The 15,985-nt window shown below is 35.6% G+C and overlaps 1 protein-coding gene across 1 annotated transcript in view; it reads right to left on the bottom strand.

The window, feature by feature from the left end:
- NUBPL (nucleotide binding protein like) overlaps positions 1-15,985 on the bottom strand; it is a gene marked incomplete at its 5' end in the record, with an annotated part of 302,534 nt that overhangs the window by 60,452 nt on the left and 226,097 nt on the right. The window contains 1 exon segment of the mRNA XM_027870181.1: positions 11,319-11,404. Within this exon segment, the coding sequence (XP_027725982.1) occupies positions 11,319-11,404 (86 nt within the window).

Raw genomic sequence — 15,985 nt, 5'->3', positions numbered from 1 at the left:
CTGTAGTGTTCTCTAAATATACCCTCATATCATCTGCAAAGAGTAATCGTTTTGTTTCCTCATTGCCTAACTTTATTCCTCCCATTTATTTATTTATTTTTTTTGCCTTATTGCTATAGCTAGAACTTCTAGTACAATATTGAATAATAGTGGTGATAATGAACATCCTTACTTCACCCTTGATCTTATTTGGAAGGCATCAAGTTTATTCCCATTACAAATAATGCTTGCTCTTGGATTTAGATAGATACTATTTATCATTTTAAGAAGGAGTTCCATTGATTCTTATGCTGTCTAGTGTTTTTAATAAGAATGTGTATTGCATTTTTCTGCATCTGTTGAGATAATCATATGATTTTTGTTGGTTTTGTTCTTTATATGATCACTTTTGTTTATTGTTTTCTTAATATTGAACCAGCCCTCCATTCCTGGTATAAATCCCACCTGGTCACAGTGTATGATCTCTGTGATATATTGGTATAATCTCCATATTAGTATTTTATTTAACATTTTGCATCAATATTCATCAAGGGAATTGGCTTATAGTTTTCTTTGTTTTTGTTCTCCCTGGTTTAAGTATCAAAACCACATTGGTGTCATAAAAAGGAATTTAGTTGGACTCCTTTACCTATTTTTTCCAAATAATTTATATAATATCTGTATTGTTACTTAAATGTTTGATAGAATTTACTTGTAAATCCATCTAGTCCTGGCAATTTTTTCTTAGAGAGGTCAATAATGGCTTGTTCAATTTCTTTTTTTCTATCATAGGGTTATTTAAGTATTCTATATTTTCTCTTCTGTTAAGTTTATATTTTTATAAATATTCATCCATCACATTTTGATTATCAGTTTTACTAGCATGTAATTAGGAAAAAATAATTCCTAATAATTGAACTAATTTCATCTTCATTGGCGGTGCATTCACCCTTTTCATTTTTGACACTGGTAATTTGTTTTTTTTCTTTTCCTAATCAAATTAACCAATGGTTTATCTACTTTATTTTTTTTTCATAAAACCAGATCCTAGTTTTATTTATTAATTCAATGGTTTTCTTATTTTCCATTTTATTGACCTCTCCTCTAATTTTGAGGATTTCCATTTTGGCGTTTAATTTGGGGTTTTAAGTGTGTTCTTTTTTCTAGTTTTTCAGTTGTATGACCAATTTATTGATCTGCTCTTTCTCTCTTAACTGATGTATGCATTTAGAGATATAAATCTTCCCCTAAATACTGGTTTGGCTGCATCCCACAAATTTTGGTATGTTGTCTCATTGTTGTCATCCTTGTTAATGAAATTGATTGCTTCTATAATTTGTTCTTTGACCCACTCATTCTTTAAGATTGGATTATTTAGTTTCTAATCCACTTTTAATCTATGCTTCCATGGCCCTTTACTAAATGTAATTTTTATTGCATTATGGCCTGAAAAGGGTGGTTTTAATATTTCTACTTTTCTTTATTTGATTGTAAGGTTTTTATGTCCTAATATGTGGTCAGTTTTTGTGAAGGTGCCATGTACAGTGGAGAAAAACATATACTCCTTTCTATTCTTATTTAGTTTCCTCCAGAGGTCTAAAATATCTATCTTTTCTGAGATCCTATTCATTTCCTTGACTTATTTCTTATTTATTTTAAGGTTAAATTTATCTATCTCTGAGAGGGGAAAGTTGAAGTTCTCCCCCCCCTGCCCCCTGCCCAGTATAGTATTACTGTCTATTTTCTCTAATAATTCATTTAACTTTTCCCTTAAGAATTTCTATGCTATGCCATTTGATGCATACATGTTTAGTATTAATATTATTTCATTGTCTATGGTTCCTTTTTAGCAAGATGTAGGTTCCCTGGTTATCTCTTTTAATTATGTCTATTTTTTTTCTTTTGCTTTGTCTGAAATCATGATTGCTAGCCCTGCTTTTTTTACTTCACTTGAAACATAATAGATTCTGCTCCAGGCTCTTATTTTAAATCTTTGTGTGTCTTTCTGTTACAAGTGTCTTTCTTGGAAACAAAATATTGTTGGGTTCTGGTTTCTGTTATCTGCCATCCACTTCCATTTTATGGGAGAGTTCATCCTATTCACATGATTACTAACCATGCCTACCGTTCCATCCTATTTTCTTCTGTTTGTTCTCTCTGTCTCTCTCTGTCTCTCTTCTCTCTCCTTCTTCCCTCCTCTAATATCTGTTTTGTTTCTGATGACTACCTTTCTTTATCCGCCCTCTTCTATCACCCCCTTTTCTCTTATCCCTTTCCCCTCCTGTTTCCTTGCTGGCTAAGACAGATTTCTATACACAATCAAATGTTTATCTATCTATTTTCCCCTCTTTGAACCAATTTAGATGAGAATGAGGTTCAAGCATTGTCCTCCCTCTACCATTGTCCCATCCACTATAAAAGCTCTTCCTTGCATACCTCTTTTATGTGAGATAATTTTCCCTATTTCTCCTATCCCTTTCCCTTCTTCCCAGGGCATCCTTCTTTCTCACCCATCCTTTTCTTTTCTTTTCTTTTTTTTTTGCGTCTTCCCAACATAATTGACTCACTCCTGCACCATCTGCCAATGCAGAATCCTTCAAACTGCCCTAATAATGATAAAGTTCTTAGAAGTTACATGTCTCAGGGGCAGCTAGGTGGCTCAGTGGAAAGAGCACCAGCCTTGAAGTCAGGAGGACCTGAGTTCAAATCCGGCCTCAGACCAAACACTTGCTGCTTACTAGCTGTGTGACCCTGGGCAAGTCACTTAACCCCAATTGCCTTAAAAAAAACTGTTGGGGCAGCTAGGTGGTGCAGTGAATAGAACACCAGCCCTGAAGTCAGGAGCAACTGAGTTCAAATCCGGCCTCAGACTAAACACTTGACACTTACTAGCTGTGTGACCGTGGGCAAGTCACTTAACCCCAATTGCCTTAAAAAAAAAAAAGAAAAAAAAAAGTTACATGTCTCATCTTCCCATATAGAAAAGTAAACAATTGAACCTTATTGAATCTCTTAGGATTTTTCATTCATGTTTACCTTTTTAGGCTTCTCTTGAGTCTTTTACTTGAAAGCCAATTTTTTTTATTCAACTCTGGACTTCTCATCAGGAATGCTTGAAAGTCCTTTATTTCATTAAATATCTATTTTTCCTTGAAGGATTACATTCAGTTTTGCTGGATAGGTGATTCTTGGTTGGAATACGAGCTCTTTTATCATATTCTAAGCCCTCTGCTCCTTCAATGTGGTAGCTGCTAAATCTTGTATGATCCTGACTGTGGCGCCATGATATTTGAATTGTTTCCTTCTGGCTTCTTGAAGTATCTTCTCTTTAATCTGGGAACCCTGAAATTTAGCTATAACATTCCTGAGATTTTTCGTTTTGGAATCTCTTTCTGGAAGTGATTGGTAGATTTTTTCAATTTCTACTTTACCCTCTAGTTTTAGGATATTGGGACAGTTTTGTTTGATAATTTCTTGAAAATATGATATCTAGCCTCTCTTTGACCATGGCTTTTAGGTAGTTCAATAATTCTTAAATTATCTCTCCTGGATCTCTTTTCCTGGCCAGTTGTTTTTCCAGTGAAATATTTCATATTTTCTTCCACTTTTTTGTTTTATTGCTTCTTGATGTCTCATGGAGTCATTAGCTTCTACTTGCCCAATTCTTATTTTTAAAAAATTATTTTCTTCAGTGAGCTTTTGTACCTCTTTTTCTATCTGGCCAATTTTGCTTTTTAGGGAATTATTTTCATCAGTGAAATTTTGTACTTCTTTTTTCATTTATAGCCAATTCTGTTTTTAAAGATTTTTTTTTCAGTATTTTTGTATCTTTTTTCCCAAGTTGCTAATTATCTTTTGATAATTTTCTTCCTTTGCTCACATTTTTTAACCTAATTTTTGCTCTACAACTCTTATTTGATTTTAAAAATCATTTATTAGCTCTTCTAGGAATTCTTGTTGGGCCTGTGTCTGATTCACTTTTTTTCCTTTGATGCTTTGCTCATAGCTGTTTTGAATTCATTGTTTTCTGAGTTTATGTCTTGATCTTCCCTGTCACTATAGTAAGATTTTTATGGTTAGGTTGTTTTTTTTGTTGTTTGCTCATTTTTCACCCTATTTCTTGATTTTGAACTTTATGTTAAAGTTGGGCTCTGTTCTTAGTATGGGTAGGGGAGAGAGGGGCATTGTCCCAAGCAACTTTCCAATTTTTTCACACTGCTATTTTCAGAGCTACTTCTGGGGCTTTGGAAGTTTTCAGTGCTTCCAAAGTGGTGTGATATGGGGAAATAAAAAGTTTGATTCTTTTTTTAATTTAATATTTTATTTTTTCCCCAATTACATGTAAAAAATATTTAGCATTTGATTTTTAGAATTTTTGAGTCCCTTTCCCTCCATCTCTCCTTCCCCTCTCCTCATTAAGAAGACAAGCAATTTGATATAAGCTATACATGTGTAGTCATGCAAAACATATTTCTGTGTTAGTCATGTTGTAAAAGAAAACACAGATCAAAAAAAAAAAAAAAGGAAAATATAGAAAGTAAAGAAAATGTATGCTTCAATTTACAATCAGACTTCATCAGTTCTTTCTCTGGAGATGAATAGTATTTTTCATCATAAGTCCTTCAGAATTGTCTTACATCACCGTATTGCTGAGAATAGCTGTCATACACAGTTGATCATCATACAATATTGCTGCTACTATACACAATGTTCTCCTGGTTCTGTTCATTTCACTTTGCATCAGTTCATGTAAGTCCAGGTTTTTGGAGAGCATCTTGCTTGTCATTTCTTATAGTAGAACAGTATTCCATCACAATCATATATCACTACTTGTTCAGTCACTCCCCAATTGATGAAAATCCCTTCAATTTCCAATTCTTCGCCACAACTAAAAGGGTTGCTATAAATATTTTTGTACATATAAGTCCTTTTCCTTTTTGTTTTTTATCTCTTTGAGATATAGACCTAGTAGTGGTATTGCTTGGTCAAAGGGTATGAATGGTTTTATAGCCCTTTGGGCATAGTTCCAAATTGCTCTACCAAATGGTGGAATCAGTATATATAAATAAAAATAAAAGTTTTTTTAATATAGAGAGCTGATTCAAATTTATAAGAATAAGAATTATTTTCCAATTGATAATCAAAGAATAAAATTAGGCAGTTTTCAGAGAAGAAATTCAATAGCTATAACAAAAGCTACACTAAAAATACTCTAAATCAAATAATTAGAGAAATGAAATTAAAACAACTCTGAAGCTTCACCTTATACTCATCAGATTAACAAAAGTGACCAAAAAATAAAAATGACATGTGCTAGAGGGGCTGTAGGAAAACAGGTATTTTAAAGCATAACTGATGGAGCTGTGAATTGATCCAACCATTTTAGAAAGCAATTTGGAACAATATCCTAAAAAGTCATTATTAAACTATGAATACTCTTTGACCGAGTGATATCACTACTAGACCTATACCCAAGAGAGATCAAAGAATGAAGAAAAGGATTCATATATCCAAAAATATTTATAGCAGCTCTGTTTGTGCTGGCAAAGAATCAGAATCCAAAGGGGGTACCAATCAATTGAGGAGTAGCTAAATAAATTATAGTATATTATTAATATGATGGAATACTATTGTGTAAGAAGAAATGAAGAAGGGGATGTTTCAGAAAAACCTAAGAAGACTTGTATAAACTAGTGCAGAGTGAAGTGAACAGAACCCAGAGGACAGTTTACATAATAACAGCAATATTGTAAAGACAACTTTGAAAGACTTAGGAACTCTGATCAACACTATAACTAACCATCATTCCAGAAGACTCAAGATGAAACATGCTACCTACCTCCTGACAGAGAAGTAACAGACTCAGAGTACAGACTGAAACATACATATACACATATACACATACACATATATATGTACACACACACACACGTATATATTGGACTTGTCCAATGAAAAGATTTGTTTCAATTGACTACTCATGTTTGATACAGGGGGTTTATTTTTCTTTCTTTCTCAATTGATACTGGAAGAGGTGGAGGAGAAAGTATAGATATGAAAATAATAATTTTTAAAAAGAAGGAGAAAGGACCTTAGAGATCATCTAATATAATCTCTTTATTTTTATGAATAAGGAAACTGAAGCTCAGATAAATTAAACAGACCAATGTCATAAAAGTAATAATAAGTGGCAGAGATAGATTTCCACCCCACGTTCTCTGATTATAAATCTTGCATTTTTCCATCTGCACTATGAAACTTTCCACAGTTGATGCTTAATGTTTGTTGGATGAATTACCACATTCTAAACTGTATTATATTTATCTGGACTTACACTTCATTCTTCCCAAATGGATCATAAGCTGCTGAAGGGTACATGTCTCATTGTATGTCTCATTCATCTTTGTTTCTCCCACAGTACTCAGAACATTGTTAGTACTTGAAAATTATTTGTTACACTTTCTTCTGTGTTGTAAATTAGACAACAGGTCTCTGTAAATACTGATTGAATTGAACTGGCTCCAAGGTTTATGGATTAGGATTCATGACTTCTTAGCACAAATAGAAAAGCCTTAGGCAAGCTGAGGCCAACAGAAGGACCTGAGAAGATATATAATGATCTGATAGGAAAGCATATCTCTTATATATGCAGAGGACTTATTTCATAATAAGTTTGATATTAGGGAATCGGGATGGATTACAGGCCAGATTCTCAAATAAGCATTCCTCTCTACTATGACTCAACACAAAGGAATCTGCCATCAACAACATGTCAGCCTCCTTGGGTAATAAGAATTCTTCAAGTGCCAACTGCTGACCAACTGTTACCTATAGGGCAGGCAAGCCAGCCTAACTAAAGTAGGATAATATCCACAGAGAGATATGGGAGGTGGCTGGTACCAGGCATCTATATTCTCCTCCAAAGGGAAGGGGCTTAACCTGTCTCCTTCCTCAGTAACCACAGCAACTGAAGGCCTGGAGAAAAATTTTTAAAAAGTTCGTGCCACCAAACTCTCTGGCATTGTCAAATGTTTCAACATCAAAAATTGACAGGGTTTTTATCAATGGGAATGACACTAAAGAAGAGACATTACCATCTACCTTCCCATAGTACTCTAAGGATGACAGGACCTTTCCATCTGACTTGCAGCTGAAATCTCCTATATGTGTTGTTGCCTCCATTAGAATGTGAACTTCTTAAGGACAGGGATTATCTCAACTTTTGTATCCCGACTACTTTGCACATAGGAAACATTTAATTCTCCACTAACCCACTCACTCCTTAGCTGGAATGAGGATTGGTTGAATCCAAAATATTCCTTATGGTCTGTGCAGTTATCATCTCTTTTTTCCCTCACATCCTATCCTTCTCCCAGCCTACCTACACTTTCTTTTTCCTATGTGACTTTGCAAATAGCTGATAATGAATTGCTCTTGGGTACAGTTAATCATATCCACCCCCTCAGGGATGCCAGGAAAAAGAACTATCAGGGGGATTGTATTCATAATATAAGGTGCTGAAATACCTGATTCCCTCCCAACTGTACCCTGGTATAAGGTGACTTTCCAGAATTAAAGGAAATCAATTGCAGAGACAGAGATGATAGAAAAGATGGAGAAAGCAGAATACAACAGTTAATAAAGCTACAAACTCAGTCCTTCTTGACCCCCACAAAAAGAATAGCAACAAACCACTCTATAGCAATCCCTGCCTTTTCCATATTTTTCTCCACAGAATCCTTCAAAACCCTATATCTTAAATTAAACCAATTTTACATTTGAGGCCCCTCCCTACAGATAATTTTAAAGGTCTACTAGAAATCAAATGGAGCATAGTACAGTTCCCTAAATATTTTGCCCTTTAAGGACTTTAAAATCCCCAAAGATATCAGTTTCCCCATTTCGATGATACACCTGTGTCCATTAAAGTTCACATGTTGAAACATCTTATTCACAGAAGGATAATGGCCAAGTTCTGAGAATCTAATAGTTCAATGAACCCATTGAGGGCCATCAGTTCTGACTTTATATGAGCAGAATGAAAAAAAAGGCTGCTAAGTGAGCACGAGTTTGGCTAGCCATCTTTGCCTTTTACCAAACTATTCCAGTGCCTTTTCCTCAAGAGTAAGGATATTTTATCCTCAGCACCTAGCATGGCACCTGGCTCTTACTGCACACTTAATAAAACTTTTTTGATTGACTGACATTGATTTCAAGTAGCAGGAACTGAACAAATATTTGATGTATTGAACTGCAGTTCAAAGACCTAGAAACAAGGGGATTTTTTTTATACATCTCACAGGTGTCTTCTATTGGCTACATTAGCTTAAGTCAGATGTAAGAGCAGCCAAGCACTACCACAAACCCTGTCATGAGACTTAACACTTAGGCTGAAAAGGCAGGTATTTTCCTGATTTTACAATTTGCCCCACAGCTACACTTGCCAAAAAATATACATTTTTACATAAAGGCTATAAATTGTACCTATCTGTGTCCATCAAATATAAAATGCTCCTACTTTTGCACTATAGGGCTGGTAAGCTGCTTCCTCTAAAGATGAATTATATTACGGATCTGTGCTCAATATCTTTAGAAGTCTCTTAGCTTCATCTTGTACACTGCTAAGTCATACAACATATTGAGGGAGAGCCTATACCCTGTCCTTTGGTTTATGAGGGAGACTTACAAAGGACCCATAGGATTCTTTCCATTTGATCCAAGGACCAGGCAAAAAAGCAAAAAGTTAGAGGGAATCTAGCCTAAGGAGAGAACCTGTAACATCTACTAGAGACAATGCATTTCTTACTGGGTTTTCCAAAATGGAGAAAAATGCTCTCTCCAACATGGAAAAATTGTCCTTGTCAAGCACCCCAGTTATAGGGTTTGAAGTTTTCTTTTCTTTTGAACTTAAGAGAGAACGAGTTTGAGTTACCTGGGATTTTGGTGATGAGAAAACGTGACAACTTCTTTTCTTACCTTCCAACTTTTTGGGGAGAGTATTTCCACACTTTTTGTTTCCATGATTCTGAGGTCCTGATTCTCTCTACTCTCTGAGAGGGAATATTCAGAGCCTTGTCAAGAGATGGAATCCTAGACAAGCTGAATTTTAGAAGCCTTCTTTGCCCAAAGCATGTTCAGTTTCCTTGTCAAACTCACATTTCTCTTCAAATGAGGCAAGTACACAGGAAGCAGTGTTGGTCACTGGTTATCTCTGGACCCGGTAGGGAAAAGCTATAGTGCAAATAATGCTACATTTGGAGTCAGAAAACGTGGGTGAGAATTCCTCTTCTACCTTTTTATCTCCTTCACTGTAACAATGTCACCTGTGCTTTAGTTTCCTCATTGGTCAAATGGTGACAATATTTGCACCACTAAACTCAAAGGGGGTATTGGTGGTCAAATGAAATAATGTATGTAAAGAACCTTGCAAAATGTAAAACCCTCTATAAATATGAACTATTATTCCTAATCTAACTCTAATTTATGGAGTGGAGCAAAGTATCTGCCATATAGGAAGCACTTAATGAGTACTTGTTGAATGATTGATTGGTGTATAGAAAGATAAAATTTTTCAGTAAATGTTTAAGTTATGGTTCCCCCTGGAGGCCAGGATTACTATTTCAAATACAGGGGCAAGGAAGAGAGGGAAGGCATCAGAGAATCAAAAATCCATGAGAAATGAAAATGAAGATAGGGAGAAGGGTGCAAAAGGTCAAAAATGATCCTGAACTGTCTCATCAGGAATAGAGGGATCAAAAAAAAAAAAAAAAGACTTTAGTCCTGGGATACTTGATTCTGAAAAGGAGTACCAGATTATACAGGGTGAATGGATATAAAAGGGCCAGAACTCCCACATTCAATTCAGATAGAAATACAAGTGGCTAGTGTCAGGGAAGGGGCCTAGTCTTACCAGAATTTCAACAAAGACTGGAAGAGGGTTAACTAGACAGGCTCTGCATGGCATCTTTGATTTTCTTTCTGATATGTATACAGATGTGAATTTTACACTATGAATAACCAGAACTGCTTCTATCAATCTGCCCCAAGTTGGTAAAAAATCTCAATACGGAAGCATTATGTAACATTTCCTTACTGAGATTTATGATAACATGGGCAGACTGATAGAAGGAATTCATATATATAATCAATATCGATATCTATATCTTCCATATTGAGATTTATGACAATTTGGGGGCATATATACATATATACATGTGTATATATATAAATGTATGTGTAAATATATCTGTTTAAGAGGCTAAATTAGTCTGAGGTTCTAATCTAAACTCATACTGAATGTATTTGATTGAAATAACCAACCACTCTGTACCACAGTTTTCTCATCTGTAATACCCAATTCCTTAGTTTGAACAGAGCTACATAAAAGTTCAAAAACAATATAAATCTATGTGCAGAATACAAGCGTTTAGTTTATAATTACTATAGGAGAGACCATAATGTAATAAATATAGAGGGAGGAGAAGATGGCGACCATAAAATATATTTGACCTGTTAGAATGTGCCAAAGAATAAAAGTGAGCACTAACTTTACAAATATTCCTCAATACAGTCATTTTGTCTATTTAATCAAGGGTCAAGACAATATCATGGAAGACAAAAGAGGAAGTCCTTTTTTCTCACCTGCTTGATCATTAACTATTCTGCTTTAATCCACTGATCTCAGTACTTGCTAATTTCATCTCCATATTGCTTCCTTGCACAGTAGTAAATTAAAACCAGTATAATATTTTTCAACAAAGGAAATCTCAATACTGAAATGAAGTCCTCAACACACCATCATGCCCCCAAAAACCTCATCATCCTGAAATATCACATCCACCATAGAACTCACACCTCATCAGAATGTCAGTTACCTTGATGTTATTAGTATCCAGGAGCAGGTACCCCCTGGAAGTCCCTCCTTCCCTCTGATCAGAGAGGGTAGAAGATAAAAGCTGAGAGTTCCTCCCAAATCCTCCATTTAGGAAGAGCACCCAGGCCAGCTGTCTCTCCATTTCCCATCTGGCCATACACCTCTGTACTTTATCATATGCCCATACTGGGTACCCTTCCCCTTGCCCTTTTCAGCTTCCTTTTACATGTTATCTTCCTTCATTAGATGGTGAGCTTCTTGAGGGCAGACTGTCTTTTGCCTTTCTTTGTATCCTCAGTACATAAAACAGTGTCTATGGCACATAGTAAGTATTATTCATTGTATTCAAGTCCTTCAAAAAAAAAATCATACACTTCTCCAACTACATAGATTTTAGTTTTGGTCCCCAATTAGATAGATTTTAGTTTTGGGAATGATGAAATATTAATTCTTTGTAAATGCTTACAGGAACATTGACTTTCCGAAACATCTCAGCTCCTTTGTGGGCATCCATCAGTGCGATGTCTTGTGGAGTGGAGACAATCACAGCTCCTGACCCAAAAAATAACAAAAACAAAATGATGCTATCATTTAATTTATGCTAAAATGATTAATGGTCAAAGCATGTACTTATGTATTAAAGTGATCATTTCATATTAAAGTGATTTCATCTAAAAAAAATGAAAACAGGGAAAATGTATGCTACTGTAAATCAAATTTTCTCTTCTAATTCTTACACGTATTTGTTTCTGCCCTTCTACAACTCTGGCACAATCCTAAATCCTGGCTAAATCCTAAACCCATATTATTTCCACTTTCTGTTCTTTGATCTCCCTACTTCTAACATCACTTTCCTTTGTCGGATTTAACCATATCATATTTGCTCTTTAAAACTTTTCCATATCTCATTACTAGGCTCCGAATGGAGTTTTGAACTCCACTAGGCAAACACTGGTAGGTGATGTGGTAGACAGAGTGCCAAGTCTGGAATCAGGAAGACGTGAGTTCAAATTCAACCCCAGACACTTTCTAGCTGTGTGACCCAGGGCAATTCACTGAACCCTGTTTGCCTCAGTTTCCTCATTAGTAAAATAAGCTGGAGAAGGAAATGGCAAATAGCTCCAGTATCTTTGCAAAGAAAACCCCAAAATGGGATCACAAAGAATCTGACATAACTAAAATGACTGAACAAATAAATGGGTCAAGATTCTTTATCTCTGTTCATAACTGCCTGAAATTCCATCTTTCCTTGAAGATTTTTCCCATGTAAGTAAAAGTAAGATGACAATGTCCAACCAGTTCTCTAATATAACCCTCTAAAATTATACTGAATGACTACAGATTATAAATATCTAACTTTATAGTTTTATTCCTTATTTACCATTGCTTAGTCTCTGCTGCCCATTTATTTGGTTGGTTGTCTGTCCTGATGTAACACATCAGATCAGGATTCAGGAGACTTGGATTTAATTCCAAGCTCTAAGAACTGGTTCTGTGTGACTCTGGGCAGGTCACTTAAGCGTTCTGGGCTTTGGATTCTTCACCTTTAAGTGCAGGGGTTGGGTTAAATGTTTACTAATGATCTTTCCAGATCTATGAATCCATGATCTCATCTTCAGTTCTTTCAAGTAAGGCTTAGAGCACCCTTGCTCATACAGCTGTTCCAGGAACACTGAATGAAATGTTCTTCAAGGAACTTCCTACTTCCCTTTCTTCCACCCCCTCACCTGGCTGTACTCCACAATCCTCTGCCTGGTTATGCATGTATATACTCCCCATGTATACTAGCTCTGAAATACAGTATAATGTGTATACCAATGTAATGTCTATTCAGAGAGTGGAAAGGGAATAGGCATTTATATGGTGCTCATCTACTACTGCCTGGCTCTCTGCTAAGCATTTTTTTTTTTACAAATATGATCTCATCAAATCCTTACAACAACTCTGTGAAGTAGGTGCTATTATTATCCCCAATTTACAGCTGGCTAAATCCTAATTCCATATTATTTTCACCTTCTGTTCTTTGATCTCCCTACTTCTAACATCACTTTCCTTTGTTAGATTTAACCATATCATATCTGCTCTTTAAAACTTTTCCATATCTTACTACTAGACTCTGAATGGAGTTTTAAATTCCACTAGGCAACCATTGGTAGGTGATGTGATAAATAGAGTGCCAAGTCTGGAATCAAGAATACCTGAGTTCAAATCCAGCCTCAGACACTTCTTAGCTGTGTGATGAAGCGAACAGTGGTTAAGTAATTTGCCCAAGATCACAGAGCCAATAAATATCTGGGGCTGGATTTGAACTCAAGTCTTCCTGACTCAAGGCCCAGAACTCTCAATGTGATATTTTCGCATTCTCTCTATTTACACTGAGATCATAGACTGGGCTCCAGCGGGAGGAGCAATGTACTATGAGTGAGATAAACTGAGTTCTGGTTCTTAACTGTTCCACTAATTTGCAGCATGATCTTGGATAAATCATCAAACTTTCTTGATCGCAGTTTTGTTAACCATAACTTGAGTTCTCTGCACTTAAAGGCAGAAGGGACCTTGCCAGATTCTCTAGTTCAGCCTGCTTAAGCAGCAGGTTGATTTCTTAGCATCTCGCAATTGTGCTACAACGCCTGAAGCTGTCCTCTCTGCTTGCCACTCCCTCCCACCCCCTGCCAGCCTCCTTGAAAAATAACTGTTCTGCTGTAACATAGAGGAGGAGATAGATCTTTGTACACAGAGGAATCAAGCTACAAAGTTGTGGCTTGGTCTATTTCTCTCTTCCAACTCATGACTTTTTCCAATGTTACAATAACAAAAACAGCACATATTTCTACAGTGCTTTAAGGTTTACAAAGCACTTTCCACACCACAGCTCTGTGAGGTTGTCGGTGTAAGTATTACCACCTTTATTTTACATATTAGGAGACCACGGTTCAGAGAAATAAATGACCAAGAGTCACACAACTCAGTGAGAAGTTGTAACTAGCATTTCTGTAGCATTTCAAGGTTTGCAAAGCACTTTCCATTTGTTAACTCATTTAACCCTCACCACAACCCTGTAAGGCAGGTGCTATTTTTATCCCCATTTTGCAGATGAGAAAACAGAGGCATAGAGAGGTTAACTGCTTTGCTGAGCATCATACAACAAGTGTCTCACACAGGATTAAACTCAGTTCTCCTGCCTCTAAGTTCAGTGCTCTTTCCACTATGCCTTGCTACCAACATTCAAATGACACTCCACTTTGATACCTATTATTCTATTCATGGATCTGCAAGGACAAACTAATATAAATGATATTATTACTATTATTATCCTAAAGCATGCTAGTATCAGACTGTATCTGCTTTCTTAGGACTAACCCACCTAAATACTAAGAGGTTCATCACCCATAGCATAGCCATTACATGATGGATTTCTTGGTCATTATAATCCATGAAACAAACACAGGTAAAAAAGTTGCTTCAATTTCTGAAATGATGGTAATATAAGGCAGAAAAGGAATGGAGGGTGCTAAGTATTAAATTCTTTAGAGCATCAATAAATATCAGTAAAGCTAATAGCTAGCATATACATATCTGTATGTATTATATATGTTAGGATTTGCAGGATGCTTTACATATCTTAACTCATTTGCTCCTCTAACAATCCAATGATGCAGGTGCTCTTATCCCCAGTTTATAGATGATGAGGAAACAGACAGAGATATTTTTAAATTGCCCAAGGTCACACAGCTATTAAGCATCTGAGGAAGAATTCAAATACAAGTCTTCGTGGCTCTTTGGCTACCTAAATGCTAATCTAACTATGTAACCCTTGTCAACTGACCAGTAGTTGGAAATATTACTGGAGGAAGTAAATCATATCATTGTTGACATCCTCTTTATAAATGAAACAAGAAGGTAAGAGGAAGGTACGGATAAATTGAAGAATGGTTCACAGGTTCTCTGTGGAGAGGCAAATAAAGGAGTTGGTAGAGTTGATCTTATTGTGTAGATGTATCATTTCTTGAGCTGTGTGGTCATCTTATATTGCAATGTTCATTATAAGCATTCATAAAAACACTACTGTGAAGTTAACTATAGTTTAAATAACTACAGAGTATGGTGAAGTAGAAAAATTCTACGGAGAACATGATAAAGACACTTTAAATAACATATACTTTCTCAATGACTTCAATGAATAGGAGGAAACAGGAGCACAGCAAAAAATACGCTGGGAGATATGGGTCAGAATTAAGAAATTAAAGAGGACAAGGGTCTTTTGGGTTACACAGAACCTTCATAGAAGTATATCATTAGCATAGCGACTGACATACAGTAAGAATTTAATAAAATATTTTTCATTCAAAGCATAGTTTCCTCAAGGAAAGAAGTGGGAAGTTCTGGATAAGGTCACCAAATAACATCATAAAAAAATGAAAATGACTTTCTTAATTGACAGGAAATGACTAGTTACTGATGGAAGAGTCATTTTCATATCAACTCTTCACATATAATCAACTTCTTAGAGCAAAGATAAAAAATAAACATCAAATTCGAAGACTAAAAGTGAAAAGATAGAGGATGCAATCAAAACAGCTCCAACCTAATCTATTTAAACAAGCTCTTGGCACTGTAAAATAGGAAATGGATAAAGGAACAGACTATCACAATTTCCTAACAAAGTTTAATTGATGTAAATTGATCACTGCAATGAGGAAGTCAAAAGAGCCTAGAAACTGCTTCACCCAGTAATATTTGATCTCTTTTCCAAGTAAAAAGTTATGGCATCCAAGGACAACACTAGTTTAAAATACAGATTCTATTTTACAATCTTATAGGCAAGGTTAATGGAATATTGTGAGCAACATCACATAATGAAACAGTGAAAAGTAGTGAAGGAAAAAATAAGTCACAGTAATCCTGGTGAGAAAACCAATTAAGTCAGATTATACCAACAATAAATATTTAAGGCTAAAACTGGAAAAACAACAAATAGTTTAAAACTAGATTAATATCTGTCAGGATTTCTATAACAAATTAGTTTCTTTATAAATGACAATGAAGCCACCATGTCTGAACTCCCTGGTGTTCTGTGTAAGTAGAAATGGCATGAAGAAATCTATCCATCAATCAACAAGGATTTATTAAGTG

This window comes from Vombatus ursinus, unplaced genomic scaffold (genome assembly GCF_900497805.2).
Source record: "Vombatus ursinus unplaced genomic scaffold, bare-nosed wombat genome assembly UNPS02014794.1, whole genome shotgun sequence".
Taxonomy (NCBI): domain Eukaryota; kingdom Metazoa; phylum Chordata; class Mammalia; order Diprotodontia; family Vombatidae; genus Vombatus; species Vombatus ursinus.
This window is presented reverse-complemented; position numbering and strand designations above follow the sequence as displayed.